The 27755-nt window shown below is 36.5% G+C and overlaps 1 protein-coding gene across 1 annotated transcript in view; it reads left to right on the forward strand.

Moving 5' to 3' along the window:
• The window catches only part of FOCAD (focadhesin), a 321816-nt gene that overhangs the window by 269733 nt on the left and 24328 nt on the right, over nt 1-27755 (forward strand). Inside the window, exons 29-35 of the mRNA XM_054583210.1 lie at nt 5927-6074; nt 7953-8072; nt 9411-9533; nt 9985-10062; nt 10746-10817; nt 12095-12197; nt 14083-14163. Of these exons, the coding sequence (XP_054439185.1) occupies nt 5927-6074; nt 7953-8072; nt 9411-9533; nt 9985-10062; nt 10746-10817; nt 12095-12197; nt 14083-14163 (725 nt within the window). The remainder of the gene's footprint in view (nt 1-5926; nt 6075-7952; nt 8073-9410; nt 9534-9984; nt 10063-10745; nt 10818-12094; nt 12198-14082; nt 14164-27755) is intronic.

The following is a 27755-nucleotide window of genomic DNA, read 5'->3' on the forward strand; positions in this document are numbered from 1 at the left end:
AATAGGATTTAATTCAGAGTTTATGTTTCTGATCTTTAGGAACTTATGATCTGAAGTTACATTTATACCATCCAGCCTTTTTGTTCAAACTAACAAAAGAATAAGTGGTAGAAGTAGCTTTATGCATCAAGTATTTCATTATGAATAAACAAAACCAAATCTTCATGTAGTAGGTCGTCATGACAGGTTCTTCCAGATTCAGGCTAAGATTGGGTAAGAACCATTTATGCTCACCCAGTTTATCACAAAACACTTAAGAGATGACATGCTGTTTTAAGAGTGTGGTTTTGATAATGGAAAAAGAGAGTTCAGTGGCATGATTAAAGTCCCTTGAAGGTAGAAAATGATTAGTAGAAGGTTTAGAGCCATTTAAGTGTTATTGGGTCTGATAATAATTTGAGATTTTTGAGCCTAATCCATGTATTGGTGGTGTTGCCTTTTACAGCCAAGGAGTAAGATGGGTTTGTTCACCCTCTCTCCCTCCCTTCTTTCCTCCCTCTCTCTCCCTCCCTCCTTTCTCCTGCCTTCCCTCCAAAGGTGTCTATCATAGTTGCAGCTCAATTATTATATAGTTGGGGAAAATTTTTGTGATTAAGATGCTCTAAACTTTCAGCCAGTTGAAACAATCAAGAATAATTTTCATGTATCGGGTTGGCCAAAAAGTTTGTGGGTTTGTTTTTTTTGGTTTTTTTTGTTTTTTTTTAAGATGGCTTTAGGAACACTTAGTTGTCTTTTAACTTCATTAGAAACAATTTTGTTAGATTGTATTATGACAGCTCTCATATCAACGTACATTTTAAAAAACTTATCAAAATCGGTGAATTTTTATGTACCCATTTTAATATTGAAGATGGAAGAAAATAACATTTTTGGCATATTATACTTTATTGTTTCAAAAAAGGTAAAAATGCAACTGAAATACACAAAATATATATATATTTGTGCAGTGTATGGAAAAGGTACTGTGACTCATTGAGAGTGTCAGAACTCGTTTGTAAAGTTTCATGCTGGAGATTTCTCTCTGGACAATGCTCCATGGTCGGGTAGACCAGTTGAAGTTGATACCTATCAAATCGAGACATTAATTGAGAGCAATCAACATTATGCCACATGGGAGGTAGCCAACATACTCAGAATATCTGAATCAATAAAGTTATTGATGAAAATGAAAAATGTGTCTTTTTATGGAAAAAACTAAATGGACTTTCTGGCCAACCCAATATTACCTTCACTAGTTTCTAGGTAGGTCATTTGACGGTAAGGAGGACCACGGAGATAGCTGAATTATCCACAATGTAGGTATTTATACCTGTAATAACTAAATATGTCTAAGAATATTTAACTTTAAAATGAACTTTTTAAAATAATAAAATTCTCAATTCTTTATTCTTACCTTCTCAATAAGCAACTGTATTTGGAGAGGGGCGGGTGGGCCTAGATAGGGAACTAATCCCACAGAGTCGGGTAGAATAGGGTCATCAGAAACTCCCTGTCCATTAGTAAACTCTGGCTTGTTTTTCAGTGACCAATTAAAAGCTCAGTTCCTTCAAGGAACTCTCTATCTTCTCAAAACTCCTGCTATTCCTACAGTTAATGAAGTCTTAGTATTTTGTCATTCTTAACGCTTTGTGGGTAGCTTATGTTGTTCCCTCTCAGGTTTGAGGTCCAATTAATAGTTACTGAGTAGCCACAAATTGTGCTAAGCATTTTCACATTCATTTCTCATGTAATTAAGCCCTGTTTGCAACCTAAATATTGATACCAAAGCAAGGATCTTCATCATTTTGGTTTAGTGGTAAAGAAAGCGTCTCAAATAGGAGACTGTTTCAAGGTCACACAATAAGTGACAGAGCTCAAAGAGAAACCCTAGGTTTTCTGACTTCAAAGCCATTTTTCTCTCTCTTGAATAGTATAGCATTGAGAGCACTTCAACAGAAAGAAAGCTCGAATAGTACAATAATAAGAAATGAAATTTTGCCATATGCAACAACATGGATGGACCTAGGGGTATTATGCTAAGTGAAATAAATCAGACTAAGATAAATACCATGTGATTTCACTTATATGTGGAATCTAAAAAACAAACCAAATGAATTTAAAAAAACAAAATAGAAACAGACCCATAGATATACAGAACAAGCTAATGGTTGCCAAAGGGGAAGGGGGTGGGAAAATAGGTGAAGTAAAATAAATAAATATTTTTTAAAATCAGAAAATATATATAAATCAGTTTGACCCTTGACAATATGGGGATTATTATTTTTCTCTGGCATGTGGGTCTTGCTTGCCATTAAAAAAAAAAACGGTCTAACTAGTCTCAGGCCTGAATGCCTGGCTCATGGCATAAAGTATTCCTCTGTCTAATGAGATCGCAAGAGCCTAGGGCAGTCCTCCCTCAAGTGAATTAGTGGAAGCGTTACCAGGAGGTAGTTAATAGATCTGGGAGCATGCTACCTCAAGTGATAGAATTCACCCAGAGCAAATTCACCATGCTTCCTTGATTTAAAGGACAGGTCCCCGAGGAGAGCACCTGGGCTGGTCTGTATTTGTGGTCCTATCGCTTACATTTTGCTGCCATCTAGTGGTAGCTGTTCTGCCATTGCAATCCTCACAGCCCTAACTAGTCATGCTATCCACCTGAGAGCGTTGGTTAATTACTATTGAGCTTTTACAAATAAGATAATATTTGTATAGCACTTTGTAAAGGGCAAAGTGCTATGTGAATGTTAACTGTTATTACAACGAATGATTAGATGGCCTAGTACTTAATCTGCAGGATAGCCTACAGTAAACTAGGGAATTCAAGATTCATCTCTAGTTAATTTTAGAAAAACATAGCATATCTCCGTTGATATAGTAACACATATCAGAATTGCATAGATTTGAAGTTGCAGAATTTCTTTTTGGTAGTGAAATATTTTAATATACATAGATAAGACATTCAAATAAGTAATGGCATAACAGGACACATAATTTTAAAACTCAAATTCTCTTTATTATTTGTTAGTTTTTGTATAGAAGATTTACATTTCCATCTCTAAAACCTCAATTTTATGCATAACTCATTTTTATCTCATATGTTTGAGACACCAACACTTAATTCCTTTTTGTTTTCAATGAACAGGAAGATATGAAAGCCCAAGCTAGTCTAGGTTTAGAGCGGGCAGACATAACACAGGGAAGCTAGGCTGGAGATGTGTAGAAGTGCTGAACTATGCACTTGGGGGAATCTGTAAGACTTAGGCAAAAAGATAAAGACGCTAAAATACAGAAGGTTTGGAAATCAAGAGGAAACATCAGAAATAAAGGTTTAGAACTAACTACTTGGTGCATGCTGGAAAAATGAGACAACAGAAGGAAACAATGTAGTGGATCAATAGGTGCATGCACTCTAACATATTTATATTGGCACACACATATACAGTTAGATTATGTATCTGTTTATTATAACAAATAATTACCATTGTAGCAATGAATAGCACTGTTAGTGAATAGTAACCTTACCTAATTATGCTGATAATATTTAGGTAAATGTGAATGAAAACTGGGATTGAAGCCTTTATACCCATATGCCCGGGGATGGTAAAAGAGGAGCTGCAGTCCAGGGAACAGAGATTTTTCTACACTCAGAGTGGCCCAAGAAACAAGATTTAGGTAACTGCCTGTTTATTGAGAAAGATGAACCCTTGAACTTAAGTGAGCTTTGGAAGGAATCCTTTTTCCACATGAACCTGACACCCGTTTTTCTCAAATCAGCCTGGCAGGAAATAGAAATCAAATGTTTTGATTGAAGGTTGGATGATATAATCATTGAATTTTGCCTCCAACTGAACGAAAGAATCAAGTCTTGGTTTTCTTTATTGTTTTTCTTTCGGGCATGCTTCTTCTCACTATAGACTCCCTTGAAGCTCTGCATTTGGCCACTTGTTCAGCATTCAGTAGGTATTTGTTGGACACATGTCCCCATCCAGCAATATCCTGGGTGCCACAGGCATTGTGGTGAGGAAAAAACAGAAAGGGCTTTCACCCTTACGGAGCTCGCAGGCTAGTGAATGGGGTGGATGGTAATTAAGCACTACCCCAAATAATCCTCATCAGTGTTTATAATTAAAATTGTCTGAAGTAAATTAGTACAGGGTCCTGTGGGAGAATAGTGAAGTGCTTCCCTGCTGGGCCAGGGAAGGTGTCCCTGAGGAAGTCACATTTGAAATCTTAAGCATAAGTAACAATTTAAAAGTCAAAGAGGGAGCAAAAGTCAGAATTTCCAAAATATTAACCACATTTTGTCTAACTCTATCTTTGGTAAAATTCTATCAAAATTTTTTATGCATCAGTACATCAGTATAGAAAGATAGCCAGAAAAACTTCCTTGTAGATTCTAAATGAAAAGAAAGATTTGAATCCATACTAATGAAGAGCAGGCTCTCTTTCAGAAATTTGCTTTGTCTCAAAAGCATGCAGTGTTCAGATGTTCAATGCCAATGTCGCTGGTTGAAAATGCATTATGCTAGTTGAGCTTGTTGTTAAGTTCATGCTAGCTGTAACAGCATTTCTGCCTGACTAATGATAGATTATGACTGCAGTAGCTTCCTTACAAAGGATTTTCTAATGCCAGACTGTTATGCAATAGAGCCTAGAAAAACACACTTGAGCTATATTGCCTTCTCATAGGCATTCCATCACAGCAACATGCGGGGCACCAGAGGGGCCTGCGGTTTGGCAGATGGAACAGAAGGCTGGGAATTAAAAAAAAAAAAAAAATCTTCTGGCCGTGCTCTGCTTGAAACGCTCTGTGTGACCTTGAGCACATCCTGTAGCATCGCCATCCTTTGGGTGTCTCTCATCAAATGTGGATGCTCTGTTTGCACAGAAGTGTTGGGGGAAATAACTAACATGTTCATGAAACAATGCAAAGGTGATGCCAGCCAAGGAGATGCTATATAAGAGCAAAATAACATAACATATGGGCACTGAAATATGTTACTGGAGAGAGGCCCTGGAATGTCTTCTTAAGCAGCAGCAGCATGATGAGAGGCCAGACCAGAGTGAGGGTGATTTCTGGAAAACACAGCATTCCCTCAATTTAAAAAACAGCATGATGACAAAAACCTTTCTTAAAAAAGTAAGAAATTAGATCAAAAGCTCTATTATCTTATACTAACTGGAAGCTTTCTGGGAGAATAATTCATTTCTTTAAATGGATACATACCCCTTCAGAAGAACTGGGGCGCAAAGCCCAAGTTCCCAATTGAATCATCACATGAGGTAACTTTTGACAAGCCTGTCATCTGTCCTTTTTCTCTTCTGACCCATTGGTACTTTGAGGGATCAGAGGGGAGAAGAGGATTAATGTCATTGTGCACAGACGAATAAGAACGGAATTCAACTTGTTGAAGTTGACTAGGAAACATGAGGCACTTAGCAGGACCTGATAATCATGTGTTACATTTATTTATCTGCCTTGTTATTAGTCAGATGTCCTCAGCTCCTATCCTTAAAGTTAATCTTTTCTCTCCTTACGCAGTTAATCATAGTTCATTCAACATGGGAGTGAGGGCTGTGGGGAGGACCCCAGATTTTCTTGGGCTGCAGAAATAGAGCTGTTTTCACTACAGTTTATACCTCCTCCTCTCCTCACAATAGAGTTTAAGTCCAACTATTTTATGTTTTTACTTGTTTGTTTTTCTCCAGTGGATACATAGCACTAGCATGGGGCACTGGACAACTGTTTTGTTACAAAGGTTTCCTTTTGCTGGTAAAGAAGGGAACACCCATGGTGTTTCATGGGACACTGTTAGCAGGCAGCAGAGTTAGAGTCCAGCCATCTCGCCTCAGATTGCAGAGCACTCTAAACTCCTAGGAAGAGTGAAGAGCAATGCCGTGGATTTCTGTGATGGCTGACCCTCATCTTTTTTTGACATCCAAGCACGGGCTGTATCCTGGGAGTTGGACTTGTTCTGTCCCTCATGAGCCACAGCAGCCAAACAGAGTCACGAGTTCATGTGGCAGCATCACTTCGCAAGCTCTCCACGCATCTCGATGGCAGCGGGAGCCAGAGCAGGACGTTTCAGGAGGTAGGAGAAGAGGCTACAGTCTTCTTCCCTTTTCTGGCTTTTGTTTTCTTATTGCTGCTCATTTTTTACTTGTCACATTTCGGTGACTTTGAAATTAAATTCTTCTTCAATTTCAACTGGGATAAGGAGAAAATCTGAGCGGCAAACAACCTATATTAGATGATAAGGTTTTCAAATTGTGCAGCTGTTTAAATCAACTTAAACTTAAATGTGGCATATAAGATAAGAGCCTTGAGTGAATACAAAAACCTTAGTCAGCATCACTAGAAGGCAATTTCTGAGAAGACTTGCCATTTCTGGAGGAAGGTTAAATGGAGTTTTAGAATTATGCCCCAGCCAATATAACTTTAAAAGATGGCCAGGAAAAAGCTTAAGAAACTACAGGTCTAAAAGGCATTTACTTTTTTTAGTATCAGCTAGCATGAAAAATTATTGAGAAAATTCCCTTTACCACATTAAATGAAGAGCTTTTTCTGTTATGGCACAAAAACATGCAGAGGTGCAGTTCGTGTGACACAGTCTGAGAGCTGACCATGTTTGGAGGGAACGTGGGAGGCGTGTGTCTGCTGTACCCAGGTGAAGCTGGACCGCTTGTGCTCTTCTCTGGGAGGAGCTGAAGACGACCTATTGGCCTGACCAGACGCTCCCTCTCATTAGAGCAGATCCTATTTTATCCAGGCCTGCCCACGAGCTATTGATGATTATATAATGGCAGCTGTGTTTCCCTGCTCGGCTCCTCTGCTTTCAGACATGGGACTTGTTGAATCAGTGAATTTCTTGGGGGCACAGAGGGTTGAAGTTTTGTTCTAAGATATGCACCACATTTCCATTTTTAAAGCAGAATATGATTTAAAAGTACATTTTTTTTAAGCAAAAGGAAAAAGTTTTGCAACCGAGGAGCAATTTGATTAATAAATGAAAGCAAGGTTTTTATAATTGAGGCATTTGACTGCTTGATGTTTGATTTATAAGGTCTTGGACAAGCATTTTGTTTTTCTCTTTTCATGTTTTATTATACAATTTCTAACTTAGAAATCATGCTCTTTTTTTTTTTCATGCCATATAAACCAGTGTTAGGAAGTGAACATTTCTGCTTTGTCTTAAGAGTATCTTTGTAAGGGAGAGTTTCATCATGAAAATGCAAGATAGCAGGGAGGGGGTAATTAACTTTGATATGCAAAAATTGAAACTCAAATAGATTGTTTGACTTGCCCATCATTACTTAGCCAGTAAATGGTGAATTTGGAACTTATACCTGAGTATTCTGTTTCTATTCCCAGCATTTTTATTTGTAATTTATTCAGTTATTTATTCATTCATTCATTCATTCATTCACTTATTAAATTGTCCTACAGTGCTATGAAGTAAGTAGTATCATCTCTATTTTACATAATTTATCTGACTCTAAAATCCACAGTTGTGGTCCATCATATTGTACTATTTCCACTGTGGAATTTTAATGTAGTGGTGTTTCTATTTCCTATGCTGTTTGCCCTTGGATGGGAGCGTGTGTCAATTAGTAACATCCACTGTGATGAAAATCTGCCTCTGCTGTTTATGGATGGTATATTCAGAGTTGGTGAGGGAACTTTTTGGTTTAGAGTCTTAAGACCTGATTTGAATGTCAGCTCTGTCACCTGCTAACTCTGTGTAATTGAGCCTCAATGTCCTTCTCTATAAAGTAGGAATAATGACTCCCATCTCATAACATTGTTAGGAAATACAGAGTGGTCAGCAAAACAATGCCTGTCTGCGGTAGGTATATTTGAATTCAGTTCTTATCCTGGGGAGAAGTTTGACCAAATATTTGCGTCAACTAAACCTTGTTCTTTTATTTTCCCTCATGAAGAAATATTTTCCTGCTGTCTTCCCTTCTAGGTCCTTGCCTATACCCTTAGCTGTGTGTGTACATCAGCATTCAGCGCTGGAATCATTGAAGCTGCAGAGGCTGAAGACATTATGAACAAGCTTCGACTGTTGGTAGAGAACAACCAGCAGGTTGGAATGCGTGCCCTGATTATTTCTCTCTATGGGCCTCATGCTGCTTCTAAGCCCTAATTTTGACTTACTCTGATTAGAGTATAATGGGATATTTTTCATACCCAGAACTCAGGAACTTCTAACTATTCTCTTTTCTCGCAGCTGTAGCCAACCATCACAGGTGTCTTTTTCTCTCTTTATCCCCTGTGTCTGAGAGAAGACAAAGGCTTTTCAATATGCATACATAGAGGATTCTGATAAGGTCAAACCCTTGGAGATTCAAGGCAAAGAATCTCTACTCATGACTGAATAGGTATAGGAAAATTTAAATTAAATGAAAATTTAAATTAAATTAATACCCTTAAATATTGCCTATGAAATATTATTCATCCTTAAAAAGGAAGGAAATCCCATCTTACAACAGGGCTGAACCTTGAGGCCATCATGCTAAGCAACAATCACAAAAAGACACATACTATGAGTCTATTTATATGAAGTAACTAGAGTAGTCAAATTCATAGAGTCAGAAAGTAGAACACTGGTGCTCTTCAGGAGTTGGAGGAGTGTGAATGGAGAGTTATTGTTTAATGGAACAAAATTTGTTTTGCAAAATGAAAAGAGTTCTCGAAATGGACGGTGGCAACGGTTGCACAACAATATGAGTATACTTAATACCACTGAACTGCTGGGTTAAAATAATTAAGGTGGTAAATTTTATATTATATGTATTTTACCACAGTTTTAAAAAATTGAAAAACAAATGTTCTATTTGATTACACATGCTTTAGAATTTCCCCATTGACAGTGGCGGTACTTCATTTTTTAAAGGTTTCTCTGAACTCTTAATATCGACCATGTTGATTTATTTCAGAATTCACTGGTTTTAAGCTTAATTGTTTGCTATTGTTGCTACTTTATGATTAAATGCCTGATTACTTACAGTAGGTTTTGCAACACCAAAATGTAGAAGTTCACATATACAATGCTCAGTATGAGGCATTTTTTCTTCTTGTTTGGGAGCTGACTGAGCTTGTGCGATCTATTTTGGTATTTTCATCCTAACCCTTAGAATGTTGATCATTTGAGCCAAGTTGCTCAATAGCGCAGGGTTATTTTCCTCAACTGTATCACTCACTGCAGCTTAATTCCTTGCAATTAGACTATAGTTTCTGTTGCAAACCAAACTCAACATTTTAAAAATCTGCCCTCTCTGATTTTCAGATGGAAAAAAAAAACAAACTTGTCTGTAGAAAAGGGAGCCCCTAGAAGTGCTTGTGCTGCTATATGTAAAAATTCCCAATCTATGCCATTCTTCTTCTTTTTTCCTTACACCTTGTTTCTATTTATTTATAACAGACTTCCGGTTTTGCCTTGGCATTAGGAAACATCATTCATGGTTTGTCCGTGTGTGGACATGGAAAAGCTGAAGATTTGGGCAACAAGCTGCTCCCTGCCTGGATCAGAACTGTGTTAGCAGAGGTAAAGGTCACCTCCTGCATGTTGCTTTATTTTTTTATAAAGGAGAAAGCATTACTTAATTGGACCATTTTATAGGAGTTGCTCAGGTATATAGCTTAACAATAAAAAAAGACAATTTCAAACAAAAGAGAAACATTTATTTTTCAACCCTTATGAACAATATGTCCTGTCAACTATGACAGTTTTTTTAAAAAATTGGTTATTTGGTCAGTGTCTTAATTTTAAAACATTATGGCTTTGATAAATAAAAAACAAGAAGCCACCTATGATCTAACAACTATAACTTGTTGCTTCATTTAAGTCTAAGGCCATTTTTGGTTCAGTGATACAGGTTATGCTGACCCTAAAAATGTAGTACCATTTTGACCACTTATTTCTCTGTGATATAATAAGTCTAAATAGAGTTCAATCCCAGGGACTATTTCCCTTTTGACTTATTCTTTGTTTTCAGGGCACATCCACAATGCTTTGCTTGGCAGCTCTTCATGGCATGGTGGCCTTGGTAGGCTCTGAAGGGGATGTAATGCAGGTAAAAATAAAAAATAAAAAAAGAAATCTGAATGTGTACATAGCCACAACAAGAGCAGGATACCTAATATCTCAGTATGCTAAAGACAGAAGAATATATGCTCATGAAAATGGCTATACTGGGCTTTGCAGTGACTTAATGTATGGAAAATTGTTCTTTGCTGAGAATTCGTTGCATAAAGATTTTTCCTTATTTTATTTGGTTTATAAGGATTAAACATAGTCAACTTCAGTATTCTCCACCAAGTTCCCTGCCTGAGAAAAGTGACTGAATCTTAGGAAACTTTAGAAGTCATTCATAAGAAACTCCATTTTGCATCTGTAACATTTAAGTCAGTGTCTAAGAAAAATTTTTTTCACTTTAAAATGTTTTCCATAATCGATATACATATGCATAAGTTTACAAGTAATTCTAAGAAGTTCCTTTGTATATACAGTAAAGATTCTTAAGTGGCTGCTACAGGCCACACTGATAACGATTAATAAAGCATGGGCTCTGCTCTCACAGAGCGCACGGCCTTTGTGTTTGAAATATAAGGACAAAAAAAAAAAAAGAAAAAGAAAGAAATATAAGGACATAATGATAAATTATTCTGTAGTTTAGAAGGTGGCAGCTCATACTAGGAATATCATCATTGACTTTTTGGGGGATGCTGGAGTGGATATTTCCTGTGTTTCTTTCAGTTGAAGTCAGAAGCCATCCAGAGCTCTCATTTCCAAGCCAGACTTAATGAAGTCATTAGAACCTTAACACAGGTGAGAAGAAGAATTTATTGAATAAAACCCTTCAGTGGGAAAACTCTCCTCTCTGTCTTTTTTCTCTTTCATGATACAAACTGTTTTACCTGGAAAATGAGAAAATCTCAGGTTATTGATGGTGAGTTTCACAGGCACGTGGAAGTGGTTTATGCCCCTGCATTTGCTGACAAACATGCACTGCCTCTGGAAAAAAAGAAAGTTGGCATTTTGAGTTAACTTAAATTGGCATTAGTTTCCCTTAAAAATTAAAACCCAACACTGCAAGGAATGTCAGGCCCTGAGGACACTGGCAAATGAAAGGTGATCAGAGGGCAGGGCAGATTTCCAAGCTGCATGGTCAAGTGGCAGTAGTTCAGATGTCCCTGGTAAAAGTATTTGAGGAAATCGTTGTCAGCATTATCCTTGGCTGACGAATAAACATATTTATGTGCTGAGAAATTATTTTATATCTTAAGGTTTTTATTTTAAAAAAATATATGTTTACTGAAGCATAAAATTTGAAGGCCCAGACAGAGTGGAAGAAGCTGAAAAAATATCACTATTGGTCCTCCCACCCTGAAACAACTGCTTCTAATATTTGGTCATATTTCTTTTCAAGCATTTTTTTTTTTGTAAAGTTGGTATTCTTATTACATAGAGAACTTTGTAGTTTTTTTTACTTAACATACTTGTTTTCTTCTTATAAAATATAGCTGATTATAACACCTAAAGAAGTTTCAGTAATTCATGTTTTTAAAGGAAAACAAATTTCTGAACAGAAGAAATAATCTTTTTCATGTATAAATATGAGTATTCTCAAAAAAAAATCTACTTAAGCTTAAGTTCTATAACTTGGGTGGAAAAACCTATACTTGAAACTATTTTAAAAATGCTTATTATGGATGATCAAACATAATAGAACAATATTTAAAGAAGAGAACAAAATATCTCCTTCCATTTTTAGGAGTATTTTAATCCTAAGAAACTATCACCTCTTTTTACCTTTTGGATTTTCTTTTCCATTTTTTGAATATCCTTTGAGACCAGTCTGACTCAGTGATACCTGACACAGGCACTAATATGTTCTTCTATCATCAGTTGTTTGTCTGATTGATTGATTCAGCAACACTTGTTAATCACCTATATGACCGAGATTCAATACACTAGACATAGAACTTCTCATTACCAGACAAGCCACCATCTCATAAAAAATCAGTGACTTTCTGTGAGTGGCCTTTTATTGAATGGAGTTTGAATCATGACGTATCACTGAATGGTTATATTTTCACCCGCAGGTCATCAGTGTGTCTGGGGTGATTGGTCTTCAGTCCAATGCAATCTGGCTTCTAGGACATCTTCACCTATCTACTCTGTCCTCAAATCAAAGTAGAACCTCTGGTAAGATTACAGCCATAGGACACTATAGCTGGAAGGAGGGATTGCAGACGTGGAGCTATGTACTTTTTTAAGAGCATCATCACTACAATCCTAAGTGATGGGTGTGGGTATTCCCATACCTGTTTTACATCAGAAGAAATGGGCCATGGAAAGGCTTCGTGACCTATCCGGAGTCACATGGTAGTTAGTGGTGGGCACCAGTTGAACTCAGATCTGTCAGCCTCCAAAGCCCATGCTCTTCTCACTTGTCTGTTCTGCCTTAGAAAACAGTGTAGAAATTGCGTCTAAGCTCATATTTTACAGATGAAAAACCTGAGGCTCAGAAAGATTACCTAACTTACATACAGAGTTAGTTTAGTGACAAATCCAGAAAAAAGAACCAGGTCCTTAAAGCTTGGAACAGAGTTCTTTTTATTTTACTAGATGTAATAATCATGGTTTGTATACCACTTGTATTTCATTAAAAATCTCTTCATATATGGCTGGAGTTCTCCTTGCTCCTGCTCTTGAGAAAATAATGGAGTAAGTGCATTTAAAGTTGTGTATCTCATTGGCTGACACTGAAGTCCTAGGTCTTAATATAACAAGGCTTTTTCTATTTCCATTTTTTAATAACAAGCAATAAGGAATATTCGCAATTTCTATATGCTTAATTTATGTTTGCACTTGAAGATTTTCTGGGGAGACATCACTGTAATGTAGTGGGACCAGTATCTGTTCTGTGTTCTTTATAAAATTTTGACCCACTGGCTCTCTTGGACACAGGCCAGAGAGGTTTAGGCACCAAAGATTCCTCATTAAAATCTAGTTTCACACATCCCTTGACAGGTAGTCTGTGGACAGCATTACCATGAACATGGGCCCCTGTAATTACTGTCTCCCTCACTTTCAGTCACTCCTTAGCTACAGAAATAGGACATTATTCCACAGCATTCCCAACGTAATGAACTTTAGACAGCTGGAATCTGTCATATTAAAATGGGGAAGAGGAAAAAAAAAAACCAAACTTAGTCATCAGAGGAAGCGCTTGGTAGTGCAGGTTTTGAAGGGCAGTGCTCTCACAGTGTCCTGGTAGAACAGCATGCTTGTATCAGGCTTTTGCTTTTTTATATAGGCTTTTAAATGTTAGGGGCTACATGGTCTGACCCACATATCCTTAGGTCAGGTCACAGTGAATCACCCTACACTCAGGTTCTTTGGAACAAATGATTGTATGTCTGGAAAAGTACGGCTACTTATTTCTGATGGAATTTTCCAATTGAGCCATTTATTGCAGTAAAAACCATCTCATGCAACAATTATGGGGGACCGGGAGGGAAAGAATCTAGGAAACTCCCAGGACTCAATGAGCATAAATGTCACTGCCTCGCTGTTCCAGGTCAGCAACATCTGGTTATTTGTACATGTTGGTCACTTAGAGGTCCCTGCCTTATGAAGTAAGAGACTGGTTGCTATTAATGCTGATTGTTATAGTTCATGGCTCATATATCTGATCCAGCATGTGTTGAAGTAGTTCCCAGAATGGTGGTCTTGCCCAGCAGATACCTTGAGGACACTAAGGAGGTCACAGAATTGGGGCTCATTGATGTGACAATGTGGGAAGGAATTTTTTTTTTTTAACTGCTTCAGTAAGATTTTCATCCTCTGTGGTTTTCAACTTCTACTAGGTTTACTACCATTTTAGATAGCTTGCATAACCTAAGTGATTACTTCAAGGCCAGTCACTTTAATAGAATTAGTTGCAGCACAGAATATTGTGCTGAGATTAATGGCATAAATGTCTCTGATTTGTCTCTCGGTTGATATGGCAGCATGAGATCATTATCTCTCCTTCATTAGTCCCTCCAAGTTCATTGGTTAATTTGATCATTTTCTGTCTCCACAGTTCCTACTGACTATAGCTATTTGCCTGAAAGCAGTTTTATTAGAGCAGCCATTGGCTTCTTCATTACAGGAGGGAAAAAAGGCAAGTAAACACATTTCTTACATTTTATCATTTTTTTCTACATATTAAGTAAGTTTGTGTGCCCTGGGCATGCGTCTGAGATTAAACGGCACAAATCTGAAGGGTTGAACATTTTCTTCTACTATACCGTCTTTGCAACAGAGATGATCAGGATCCCAACTACATAAAGCGGTCCATGAAACTTACACACTGTGTAGTCTTTTGGAATCACCATCTCTGACATTGAGGGGGCTCTGTGAAGATCTTAATCTTCCATTTGGTTATTTCAAAAGTATAAGCACCCATTATTTTTCTTGTCAGTTTTAAGTGAGTGTGACCTAAAAAGAGAAAACAGACCTGGGTGCAGTTTGTGTTTCAGGACCTGGCTTGGAAGTGGGTCTTCACCCTGAAACTTGTATGATCGCCCTGTGCTGTTGGAATCACTGGCTCTGGCATTTATTTTTAGCTTATGTTTTCTCTCTGCAAACATTTTTCCCTATGTGCTCTTTCTTGCTGTCACCACATTAGAGCACAAGCAGTCTGAAAACTGAGATTGAGTGCCTTTTGTTTTAACTGGAGCCAGAATAATGCCATATATGTTATTAAATAAATACTCTTTAATGATATACATATCATCTTCATTGCTGGGAGAAAAAGATGGATTCGAACTGAACATGCCACAGCTCAGGAGCCAGTTTCATTCATATAATAATCTTTCATTGATATTTGCTAGTTTCATTCTTCCTCAGGCTGCTTAAGCCAGTCTGGGTAAAACCAGTGCCTGTATTATAAGGCCATCCCAATTTTAGGGGGGAAAAAAGTTTTTAAACAAATGAAAATGAAGAAATCTGATTAATGAAGGTTGTGGAAGAATAAAATCTTATTATTGAAAGGAATATTAAATGTCACATCGCCTGAGTTCCCACTGGGAACAGTAATCCCTGGAGCTTCCAGATTATAAATTACTTCATAGTTTGGAGATGAATTCCTTTAGTTTCTGGGATTCTAGAAATTCTGCTGTTATCCTAGAGTCGTGAGTTAGCATGATTTTCTTTTCCATATCCTCAGTGGAAACTGATACACGGTTCTTATCATTGTTGTATATGATATGGAGTTGTTTACAGTGCCATAAATCAAGTATATTTAAAGTAGATATTATAAATAGAGATGTCTTCACTAGTAAGAAATTAAATTTTCACTAAAAGAGCACTTAAAATTTCCATGTCTAGAATAATTCTAGGGATATACATTTTTGTTCAATTTTTTTGTTAGATTGCTCACTAATATCTTATAAAATTTTTATTTTTTTAAATATTTATTTTCCTTTAGAGAGAGGGAAAGGGAGGGAGAAAGAAAGGGAGAGAAACATCAATATGCGGTTGCCTCGCATGCGCCTCCAACTGGGGACCTGGTCTGCAACCCCGGCATGTGCCCTGACTGGGAATCAAACCACTGACCCCTCAGTTCACAAGCTGGCACTCAGTCCACTAAGACACACCAGCCAGGGATCTTATAAAAATTTAAATGATGATAATGTAAGGTCACTTCCACGAGAAAAAAAAAGATCTTAAGGTCAAATGAAAGATAGGCTCTTTCTAGTGAATAAAATGTCATTTGGCTTCTCAGATCCATATTTCTTGGCAGAAATGAATTTTCTCTGAATCCTGTGGGAAATTTTTAGTTATATGTAACATTTTTATGGTTACGCAGTCACAGCACAACAGGAAATGTTCTGTAAAATGAAAAATTGGGGGGCTGGCATTAGTGACATTATATGCAGTCTTCCTGAACGCTGTTTTAAAACAGATAAATGAAGTATTTAAAAATGCCCTATTATCAATAGGATTTTTGGTATTTTCAGGTTGTGGGAGAGGGCTGCCTTCTTGTCAGGTTTGCAGACTAGATTCAGAAGAAAATCTATTCAGCCTTACACATTACTAATGATGACCCAGAGGAGTGGGGGCCGTGGGAGGCTGACCTCGGTCTCCGAAGCCCATTTACAAAAACAAAACCAGACCCTGCTCTATGGGGCTAAAAGGGATGACCAAATGCGGAGGTGTGCATGCAAAGGAGTGTTTTCTTCTTCAATATGCCCAGCTCATTTGAATTTTAATAACTCCCTTCTGAAGCAGCTTTTGAGTTTAAATGTCTGGATGTCATTCACCCGAGCCCAGTGGAGCCGCTGATAGGAAGGATGACAACTTTGGTGAGCTCTTTTGAGGAAAAAATGGCTTTAGAGGATAAAAATCATGCCTGGCATAGACAGAAGAGAGCAAACTTTAGGGAGAGCAGGTCTTCATTGCCTCTGTGTGCCACTGAATAACTCACAAGGCGAAGAAAAATAGGATGAGTTCTCCCTGCGTCACACTTACGCCAGGAGATTGAGCATCATGATCTCAATTTTAGGCAACCACATTTGAGATGGCAAAAATATTGATCTGTTCTCTAATGGTTAGGGCTTTTCTCACTCATGTGATAGAATATACAAAATGTTCACAGAACCCTACATGTTCATAGCAGGCCTACATTTTAAAACCATACCTAAAAGATGAAATCCCTTCTAATTATTAAAAATTTCAGTTAATAATTTGGAATGTAACTGTTTTTTGCTATACCCTGTAACCATTCTCTTTTCCTCCCTAATAGCCCTGGCCTTCTAGCAGATGTATTATTACTTAACTTTTGTCATTATCTTTTCCTATGAACATTTCTTGATTATGCTAGGCTTAAAATTTGCTTATCATTGAATTCTTTGTATCATGGAATTAATTGTTTTTCCCCGTAAGGGCCTTTAAACTTTGACTCTCGTTTTTGCTGCTTTTCTAATTGTTTATTCTTTTTTTTCTGACTTCTGATCTCTGGGGTTTTTTTTTTCTTTTCAACATCATAGCATATTCAGATTTCAAGATTTTATTTACTTTTTTAATGAAATATTTAAAATGTATTAAAAATTATTAATAAAAGTAAATTTATCTTTGGGTGCTAACATTAAGTATTTATATCTAACAATTTAGGATTATTTTTCTTATCATTCTGTTGCTATGGAATGTGACTGATTTTCTAAGCTTGTATTTTTCTGTTAGACTCTAAAGTTCACAGAAAGAAATATTATTTGAGGAAAGTACATTTAAATCCTTGTAAGAAAGTCATTATGAATGGAATTTTTTTCTCGATATGATTTCATTGGTCAGTGTTCTGTATATATAAGCATTGGGCTTATGTATAAACTATAGATTAGTATATCCTCAATCATTTTTGGACTATGAGATATAATTGTTGATAAGTCTAACCAAAGGAGCAGAATTAGTGAACTCTATAAAATAAATGATATGAGAAAACTGTCCTGTTTTTTCTTTTTTTTTCTTTTCTTTTATTTTTTTAAATTTATTTACTTTTTAAATATATTTGTCTCTGCCTCCCCCACACCTCTTTTCCTTGCCCCTTCCCTCCTTCCCTCCCTCAGCTCTTCCCCTTGTCCTGTTTTTTCTGATGAAATCATAGAGTCAGTTGCTGAGACTGTTATTTTAAAGTATTTTAATTTAGTAATAATTTACCTACCCAAGTCTTTTTAAAAGGTTATTATAAATGGACACAGGTGTATTAATAACACTAAGTTTAATAAGGGTATAAAGAAGAAGAAAGAATCCCCTACACCTCACCACCTAGAGACAGCCACAATAGATGTTGCAGCATATGTCCATCTGGATGTGTGTGTTAAATTATCTTAAATCACAAGATTTATAGTACTTTGTTATCTGCTTTTGACAAATTTAACAACTTTCCATGTAAATGGACATGATCGCCATCAGTCTCCTCCAAAGGGAGGCTTGGAGAAAAGTAGGAAAAGAATCCTTGCATCACTTTCTAGATGTTTGTTAATGGATATGTTTTGGTAGTGTTTGATTTCTGTTTTTGTTGTAGACACCATGAAAATATATAAAAGAAAAAAAAAAAAAAGTCACCAATTATCCCCATGACTTTGTAACAGCAACTACTGTTTTTGAATTTTAGTTTTTAATTTACTTTTAAGCACACACAATTTTTACATATTTTCAAGTACACAAATACTTTGCATTTTTACCTTAGTATTTTATTAATATTAACATATACCTATTTTCGATATTTCTCCATAGTTATCAATTTTTAAGTGATTGTAGAATATCCCATCAAGTTAATCAAAATTAACCATTTCCCTATTGATTATTTTAAAAGTTCTAATATAGAGAACATATAGAGAGCATCTTTATAGATGCAGTTTTCTCTCTTCTGCATATAGCTTTCCTTTGGATAATTCTCAGCAATTTCTTGTTGATGACTATAGGGGTTGGCATGGCCTTAATTGCTCTTCAAAAGGATGGTAGCAGGTTTCAGTACCTCAGCCCTGTGTGAAGATGCAAAGCAGTGTATCACGGAGGTTAAAGTACAGGAGTCAGGCTGCCTGGGTCCGTCCCCGCTTCTGCCGTGTACTGGCTACGGAACTTCAGGCAAGCTGCTGAGGTCTCTAAGCTTTGACCGCTCCTGTAAAGTGGATAAAATAAATAATGGAATCTTCTTTATAGTTTTTGTAAGGATTATGAGTTAATCAATTTCTTTACGTAACAATGCTTAGCAAACAAAGTAAAGGTTAAACCCTATCTAATTATCATATTACAAAACAAACCAACGTACGTATAGATAAACAAATGACTACAGCAAAAACCAGTCAGGTATAAAAGGATAACATAAGACACTAATTTACATTGCATTGCAGAAGGAATAAACATTTTGCATGTATTTACTATTTGAGAGGTTGTTTATTTGTATTTAAATTTTAGACAGTTTTTTAATGGACCTTTTTTTTACTCTTTATTTTGAAATAATTTCAAACCTGCAAAAGAGTGAAAACAGTCAGCTAACTCCTATATTCCTTTTACCTAAATAGGTTTCACCAACAGGCCAAATGATGTCTTTAGCATAAAAAGAATTTAATCTTAAGTGTCACACTGTACCTATTTATCATATCTCTTCAGTCTCCATCAGTCTGAAACAGTTCCTGAGTTGTTCTTTGTATTTCATGCCTTTAACATGTTTTAAAATTAGAAGCAAAGTATATTACAGAACATTCTTCTGTTTGAGTTTACTGTTGTTTCTCTAAGAAAATCAGGTCCGTCATCCTTGGCAGGAACGCCATGGACCTGAAGCTCTGCTCTTCTCACTGCGTCCCATCAGGTGGCACATGACCTCTGTCCCTTCCACTGGTGATGTTAGCTTTGATCATGTAAGGGATATAGTCCAGGTTTCTCCACTAAAGTTTGTTTTCCCCTTATCATAGATTAGTATTTTGTGTGGAGATATTTTGAGACTTTATCCTACTTTTCACCCATTAGCTTTAATATTCATTAATGTGTTTTTGCCTGAATTAATTATTAGTATAATGTGCCAAAAGTGATTCTTAAAATTCTGTTTCCATTTTCATTTAGTAGACATTATACTGTATAGAAGTTCTTTCTTTCTTTCTTTCTCTTTCTCTCTCTCTCTAAAAATATATGGGCTACTAAATTTCTATTTTATTTAATTCTTTATTCAATTATTGTTTTGATCCTCAGATTGTTCCAGATTAGATTAGTAGGAGCCTCTTTAAGGTGGCTCTTGTGTCCTTCTGATGTAACCCCATGGTTCTTTGAGATTTTCTTTCTTTGTGGCACAGGAAGATGTACTGCGCTCACCTTGTATCAACCTCAGCCCTGTGATAAGCAGATAGCTCAGGTTCCTTCTGCTGCAGAATAACATTTAGATGCTAAGATCTGGCTGCACAGTTTATGCCATCGCTACTGGGATAATCACTGCTCTCAGGCGCTTTCAGGGGACAGTTAGGACATCCTCTCTTTCCTTCTCTGTCTCCCTCTTTTTCCCTCCCTCTTTCTCTCCACCCCTTCTCGTGTGTGTGTGTGTGTGTGTGTGTGTGTGTGTGTGTGTAACCACAAGTTTACACTAATACCTCCAATTACAATTCAACACCGCAGGGTTCGTTCACTCTACTTTTCCCTCTTTTCATATTTGTAATTTCTTCTCTGACAATAATAAACCTGGCACCCATTATTCTCAATATATTTGCTCATTTTCTGAGTCCCTCTAAATGTAACCAATCTCCTGTCTCCACTGGGCCACAGCTGCCTTTCTCCCTCGGCCCTGGTCTCCAGTGGGCAGCCTTCATGGTGCTAAGGGGCCCAGGGATGTTTTGCTTCTGATAGGTCTGAATGTGGTTGAAGTACTTGGTGTTAAGACAAAACATCCTACCAACTCTTAGTATCTGACTGTCATGTCAGAATCATCAACTTTTTCTAGTGGCTATCATGATTATAGTTTCTGACTGGGGCCTAAGCACCTCCTAGTCCTCACAAATATGCCATCCTGTAATTACCTCTGGCTGTGTTTTCTGAGGACTTTGTCTGGAAAATTTCTACTCATCCTTTTCATCCTGGTTTAAATATTCTTTCCTCAGTGGAGAAGAGAGAGGAGTCCATTAGGGTCCCAGATTGGTTTAGATTTCTTTTATGATACCTTTCTGATGCTGCTGCTGTTGTTGTTTTTTTTTAGTTTCTAAAATCTGGAGTTTATTTTTTATTTTTAAAATATTTTATTGTTTATGCTATTACAGTTAACCCACTTTTTCTCCCTGCGCCCCCCGCCCCGCACCTCGCCCACCTCCGCACTTCCATAATCAGCCCCCTCACTGTTGTCCATGTCCATTGGGTCCTTCGCCTTCTTTCAGTCAGTCCTCACCTCCCCACTTCCCTCTTACTCCTGCCAGTCTTTTCCATGGTCCTGTGCCTCTGGTTTTGTTTTGCTCATTAGTTTGTTCATTAGATTCCTCTTACAAGTGAGATCATATGGTATTTGTCTTTCACCAACTGGCTTATTGCATTTAGCATAATAGTCTCCTTTCTATATGTTTTTCATACTACTTTTTATATGTGTAATGATTTGCTTAATTTTTTATGGCTCTTTGTTTAAAGTCTGTCTTTCCCATTAGATTGTAATTTCCTCAAGGGCAGGAAGAACATCTGTATTTTATCCTAAATGCTTAGAGAAGAGTACTTAGCAAGTAACAGTTTTCAAATACTTATTGATCTACAGCTTTAAGCACATATGCAGGAATAGATAACTCTAAGCTAAGATGCTTCTAAACAGCTCTGAAGATGGAGAAAGTAAAGGCATGTCCATACTACACAACAACGTGCTGGTAATGGGAATGTATGTATCGTTGGCTGTTAGCCTACTTGTTACCAGACTTTATAGGGCTTACACATATGCATTGTGACACAGAGGTCTGAAATCTTTGTAGCCAAATGTGATAATGGGTCCAGTTGTAATGCAGTATGTTTGAATATGCCATTTATATCAGGGTTCTTAGAAGTTGTCAACTGGGTGAGAGATTTAAAGCAACTTTGTATCTGGATTTTAAAACATCTGGATCCTCTTAATAGGTACTATTAGGTCTTCTCAGCCCCAAATCCATTGTCTATAAAGCATTTCAGTATGTCCTTTTATCTAAGGTACTTGTTTGAAAGACAAAGCACTTTCATAAGGGAACTGACTATTCCCATTGCTGAGATTTGGATTCTTGTGTCCAGGGCTAAAGATCTCTGGGGAAGGAACCATGTGACTTCATTCTTCCAGGCTTCCAGATTCCCTCTCTTTCCATACATCCCCCCCATTTGCATGGAACTGTCAAGTATTTTCTTCCTTCCTTACAGTTACTATAATTTCTTTTATTCCAGTTAGTGTCAGAATTTGTTGTCTGCAAGTTAGAGGAAAATTTTGTGTGATTCCTTTTATGCTATCTGGTACTGTTTCTCCGCCCTCTGAAAGTGGAAGATTTATTGTGTTATAGCACTTTCTTGATTTTCAACCCTATGCTCCATTTTACAAGTTCTCCTTGTTTCTGACACTTGGTTATATATCAGATCAATCCTACAAAGCATAGAAGCAACATGAAAAGTGTACAGTAAAATGCACTTATTGGTGAGATTCTGTTGTCCTCTCAAGGGAGAGCTTATTGTCTAGGCAGTAAAACATCTGGAAAATGGTTCTATTTCACCCGGGGTCCTGGTATTAGAGGACAGGTTTAATGTCTTTCCTGATTCTCTAGGTCCTCTGGAAACTGCAACAATTTTATAGTGAATTTTGTAGAAGGACCTGGAGTAAAATTTTATGTAATTTTGAAAACACTTGATGGAAAAAAAATTAATAGAATTCTGCTTATGAGTTAATGATATCCAATATAAAATTGTATTCAAGTCCTTAACAGGAAAGAAAAACGTAATTCCGTGCACAAATATTTACCCTGCTGTCTGCTAGTTCATCAGGCCATTATTATGAATCATGGGCCAAAAGGGCACCCCTCCCCCCAAAAAGCTTAATTTTTGTTCACTTTTTTATGAAATCAAAGACTCCAGTTTGCAGCCAACTTTGTGTAGGGACAGTTGCCACATGTGTGTAATCAGTATAGAGTTATGTGAATAACCAACCAGTAAAGTCCTATCACTGCATTTTAATTTTTACTGCGTCTGATTTTTCCATGTCTGTTTGTCCTCCCACTGGGATATCAGCTCCATGAGCATAATGACCTATTCTGTCTTGTTCAATTCTGTCTCCACTGTTTGGAACAATACCTGGTAACTTACAGATGAATGAATGAATGTGTTCATGAATATATTTATGTTTTTGTCAGAAATTCTTTTTGTAATAGCAGTGGTTAACTTCCCAATAATATTTCTGCTCTCCTAGTATTACATCTCAAGATGGAATAGAAATAAAGCTTCCATTACTGGTAACACAGAATAGAAAAGTAGCAAGTGTGTTAAGCTTTTAATGTTTTCAAAAAGCAAAAAGTGTTTGTTGAGGACAACAGAAACATCACTGGAAGGCACACAATTAGATTTACTTTCCGAAGCCGGCAGAGGCAAAAGAAAGGAGGTAGGATATTTGGTGGCCAACCTAAGAAAACATGCTGATTTCTGAGATAGCTCTAGTGGGAAATATGAGTCTAAAACATCAGAGAAAGGCCTGGGTTTGAAGTATGGATTTACTGATCATCAGCACATGAGTAATATGTGAAACTGTTAGAGGGAATGAGCTCAGGCCATGAGACTCAGCAGAGGAACAACAGAAGTTTAAAGAAGCATTTCTTTAAAGAATGACGGCATGGTACAGTTTTAGAGAGAAAAACGTAGAAAGAAAGACAAACAAATGCCTTTGAATTTGGCATTTATATAGCAATTAAAAGTCTTTGCAAGTACAGTTCAAGTGGAGCAGTGGGGTCAGTAACTAGATTGCAGTTGTGTTAGGGTATTTTCATTACACACAGCAATAACTCACTTCATCGGACTCAAAAGTAAAGGTGTTTATTCCAAGTATTCCTAGCTTTCCCTGAAATCTAAGGGCAGAAACTCTGTCTTTCAGGGGCTCCATGAGATCAGTCTTCCTCATGGATTCTGCTTTTCTCTCCAGTGACTGCATCATCCCTTTCTACGCTTCTTGTGCTTTAAAAAAAATATACTGTGGTAAAATAGGCATAGCATAAAATTTACCATTTTAAAGTGTACCTCTTGGTGACATTTAGTGCATTTACACTGTGGTGCAACCATCGCCACCATCTAGTTCCAGAACATGTTCATCACCCCAAAAGGAAGCCTTGTACCCATTCCGCAGTTGCTCCCCATACCCCATTTCCTCCAGCTTCCAGGGACCAAGAGTCTCCTGTCTGTCTCTGTGGATTTGCCTATTCTGTATATTTAAATGGAATTATATACTATGTGACCTTTTGTGTCTGGCTTTTTTATTTAGGATAATATTTTCCAGGTTCATCCATATTGTAGCATGTATCAGTATTTCATATTTTTTTATGGCCAAATAATTCTCCATTGTATGGATGTATATTTTTTATCCATTCATCAGTTGATGAACATGTAGGTTTTTTCTACCTTTTGATTATTATGAGTGGTTCTGATATGAAGATTTATGTACAAGTTTTTGTTTGAACTCCTGTTTTCAATTATTTTGGGTATATAGCTAGGAATGGTAGAATTGCTGGGTCATATATTAATTCCGTGTCATTTTTTTGAGGAGCTGCCAAATTGTTTTTCTACAGTGGCTGCACCGTTTTATACTCCTACCAGCAACATATGAGGATTCCAATTTCTCCACATCCTTGTAGAGGACAAGCCAACATTTTTTTTTCCTGTTTTTGTTGTTCTTGTTGTTATTGCCATCCTAGTGAATGTTAAGTGATATAATTTGGTTTGAATTTGGATTTCCCCAATGACCGTGATGTTGAGCATATTTTCAAATATTTGATGGCTATTTGTAGCATATCTTCTTTGGAAAATTATTTATTCAAGTCCTTTGACAATTTTAAAAATTAGGTTGTCTTTCTATATTCTGGATACTAGGATTTTATCAAATATTCAATTTGCAAATATTTTCTTGCATTCTGTAGGTGGCATTTTCAGTTTGTTGACAGTATCCTTTAATGCACAAAAGTTTTTAACCTTGACAAAGCCCAATTTACCTATTTTTCCTTTTGTTGCTCAGGTTCTTAGTGTCATATCTAAAAATCCATTGCCAAATCAAAGATCATGAAGATTTACCTCTCTGTTGTCTTCTAAGATTTTTATGGTTTAATTCTTGTATTTAAGTCATTGATTCATTTTGAGTTAATTTTGGTATATCATGTTAGGTAGGGATCCAACTTTATTATTGGCATGTGGCTGCCTAGTTGTCCCAGCACCATTTTTTGAAGAGACCATTCTTTCCCTCATTGAATTTAACCCCTGTCAAAAGTCAATTGGTCATAAAGTATTCCTGACTCTCAATTCCGTTCCATTTGTTTATATGTTTATCCTTATATTTGCCAATACCAAACTGTTTTTGATTTCTGTAGCTATGTAGTAAATTTTGAAATTAATATGTGCAAGTCCTTCACATTTTTTTCAAGATTGATTTGGTTATTTGGAGCCCCTTGCAATTCCATATATCTTTGAGAATCAGCCTTTCCATTTCAGGGGGGGAAAAAAGGCTGTTGAAATTTTGATATGGATTCTGTTTGAATCCATAGATAGCTTTGGTTAGTATTGTCATCTTAACAGAATTTCCAATTCATGAACACAACATGTCTTCCCATTTATTTATATATTTTAAAATTTCATTTGACAAAGTTTTGTACTTTTTAGTGTATGTGTCTTTCACCTCAAATAAATTATTCCCAGGTTATTTTATTCTTTTGGACACTGTTGCAAGCAGCATTGTTTCCTAATTTCCTTTTTATATTAATCATTGCTGGGATATAGAAAGACATTTTAATGCATTTATTCCTTCTTTCTCATCTGATTGTCTTTTATTTCTTTTTCTTGCCTAATGGCTCTGGCTAGAACATCCAATACAAAGTGTCACAAGTAGGCATCTTTGTCTTGCTCCTAATTGTAAAGAGAAAAGTTTCAGTCTTTCACCATTGAGTATGATGTTTGCTGTGAGTTTTTAACAAATGCTTTTTACCATGTTGTGATCATTCCATTCTATTCATAAGCTTCTGAACAATTTTTATTATGAAAGGATTTTGGATTTTATCAACAGCTTTCTGTGTCAGCTAAGATGACATGTTCCCTCCCCCTTTCATTCTATTAATGTGGTATATTACATTGATTCATTTTCTTATGTTGATGGCACTTGCAGGCCTGGGATAAATCCTGTGTGGTCATTGTGTATAATCCTTTTAAGATGCTGTTGGATGCTGTTTGCTAGTGTTTTACTGAGAATTTTCACATCTATATTTATAACATATATTGGTCTTTAGTTTTCTGTTATTGTGATAATCTTTGCCTGGCTTTTGTGTCAGGATAAAGCTGGTCTCATGAATGAATTCCTTCTCTTCTCTTTTTTGGAAGAAATGGAGAAGAATTGATGTTAACTCTTAAGTGGTAGAATTGACTAGTGAAATCATTTGGTCTTGGATTTTTTTTGTGGGGAGGTTTATGATTACTGACTCAATCTCTTGACTTGTTATAGGTCTGTTCATATTTTCTATTTATTCTTGAGTCACTTTGGATAATTTATATGTTTCTAGGAATTTGTTGATTTTATCTAGATCATCTAATTTGTTGGCATACAATTTTCCTAGTTTTCTGGTATCATTCTATTTCTGTAAAGTCAGTAGAAATAATCCCAGTTCATTTTTTATTTTAGTTAATTGCATCTTCCTTCCCAATCAGTGTATCTTTTATTCCCTTTTATTATCTTATTACATAAACTAGGACTTCCAATATAATATTAAAAAAGAGTGTTGCCCTGGCCAGTGTGGCTCCTTTGGTTGGCCATCGTCCCCACAAACTGAAAGGTCACCGGTTCTATTCCCGGTCAGGGCATGTGGCCGAGGTGCAGGTTCAGTCCCCTGTCAGGGCACAAGCAAGACACAACAGATCTATGTTTCTCTCTCACATTGATATTCCTCTCCCCCTCTTTCCCTCTCTTTGAATAAATAAAAGAAAAATAAGTTAAAAAAAGAAAAGGAGTGTTGAAACATCTTTGCCTTGTTCCTGATCCTAGTGAGAAAGCTTCTAGTTTCTCACCATTAAGTTTGATGCTAGCTTTAATTTTTTTGTACATAATCTTTATCAAGTTGAGGAAGTTTCTCTCTATATCTAGTTTAATGAGAGTTGTCATCATGAATGGATGTTGGATTTTGTCAAACGATTTTTCTACGTCTATTGACACGTTCATGTGACTTTTCCTCTTTGGCCTGCTAATGTGATTGATTACATTAATTGATTTTTAAATGTTGAACAAGCCTTGCATACCTGAATTAAAACTCTTGATCATGGTGTGTGATTCTTTTATACATTTTTAGGTTTGATATGGTAATATTTTGTTGAGGATTTTTTATCTGTGTTCATGAGACATTGGTTTGTAGTTTTCTTGTTATATCTTTGTCTGGTTTTGGTATTAGGGTAATGCTGTCTGCATAGAATGAAGTAGAAAGTATTTCCTCTGCTTCTATCTCCAGAAAGAGACTGTAGAAAATTGGTATAATTTCTTCCTTAAATATATGGTAGAATTCACCAGTGAACCCATCTGGGCATGGTGCTTTCTGTTTTAGAGGGTTATTAATTATTGATTCAGTTTTTAAATAGATACAGGCCTATGCAGATTACCTATTTCTTCTTGTGTAAATTTTGTTAGATTTTGTCTTTAAAGGGATTGGTCCATTTCATCTAGATTACCAAATTTGTGTGTAAGAGTTGTCCACACAGGGCATTCAGGATTTCTTCGATTACAGTTCACGTTTTTCTCCCCAGCACTGGTTCCTGCAGTGTTTTCCATTCATGAGTCTCTGCCCTGGTAAGCCATGACTCCCCGTATAGACATGCCTTGGAGATATTATGGGTTCAGTTCCAGAATGCCACAATGAAGCAAACATCACAATTAATGAATCACATGAATTTTTTGGTTTCTCAGTGCATATCAAAGTTGTGTTTACACTATACTGTAGTCTGTTAAGTATGCGAAAGCATTATGTCTAAGAAAGAAAATCTATGTATCTTAATTTAAAATACCTTATTGCTAAAAAAAAAACAACA

Source organism: Pteronotus mesoamericanus, unplaced genomic scaffold, assembly GCF_021234165.1.
Source record: "Pteronotus mesoamericanus isolate MK-2021 breed Mesoamerican mustached bat unplaced genomic scaffold, CSHL_Meso_final contig_73, whole genome shotgun sequence".
Taxonomy (NCBI): Eukaryota; Metazoa; Chordata; class Mammalia; order Chiroptera; family Mormoopidae; genus Pteronotus; species Pteronotus mesoamericanus.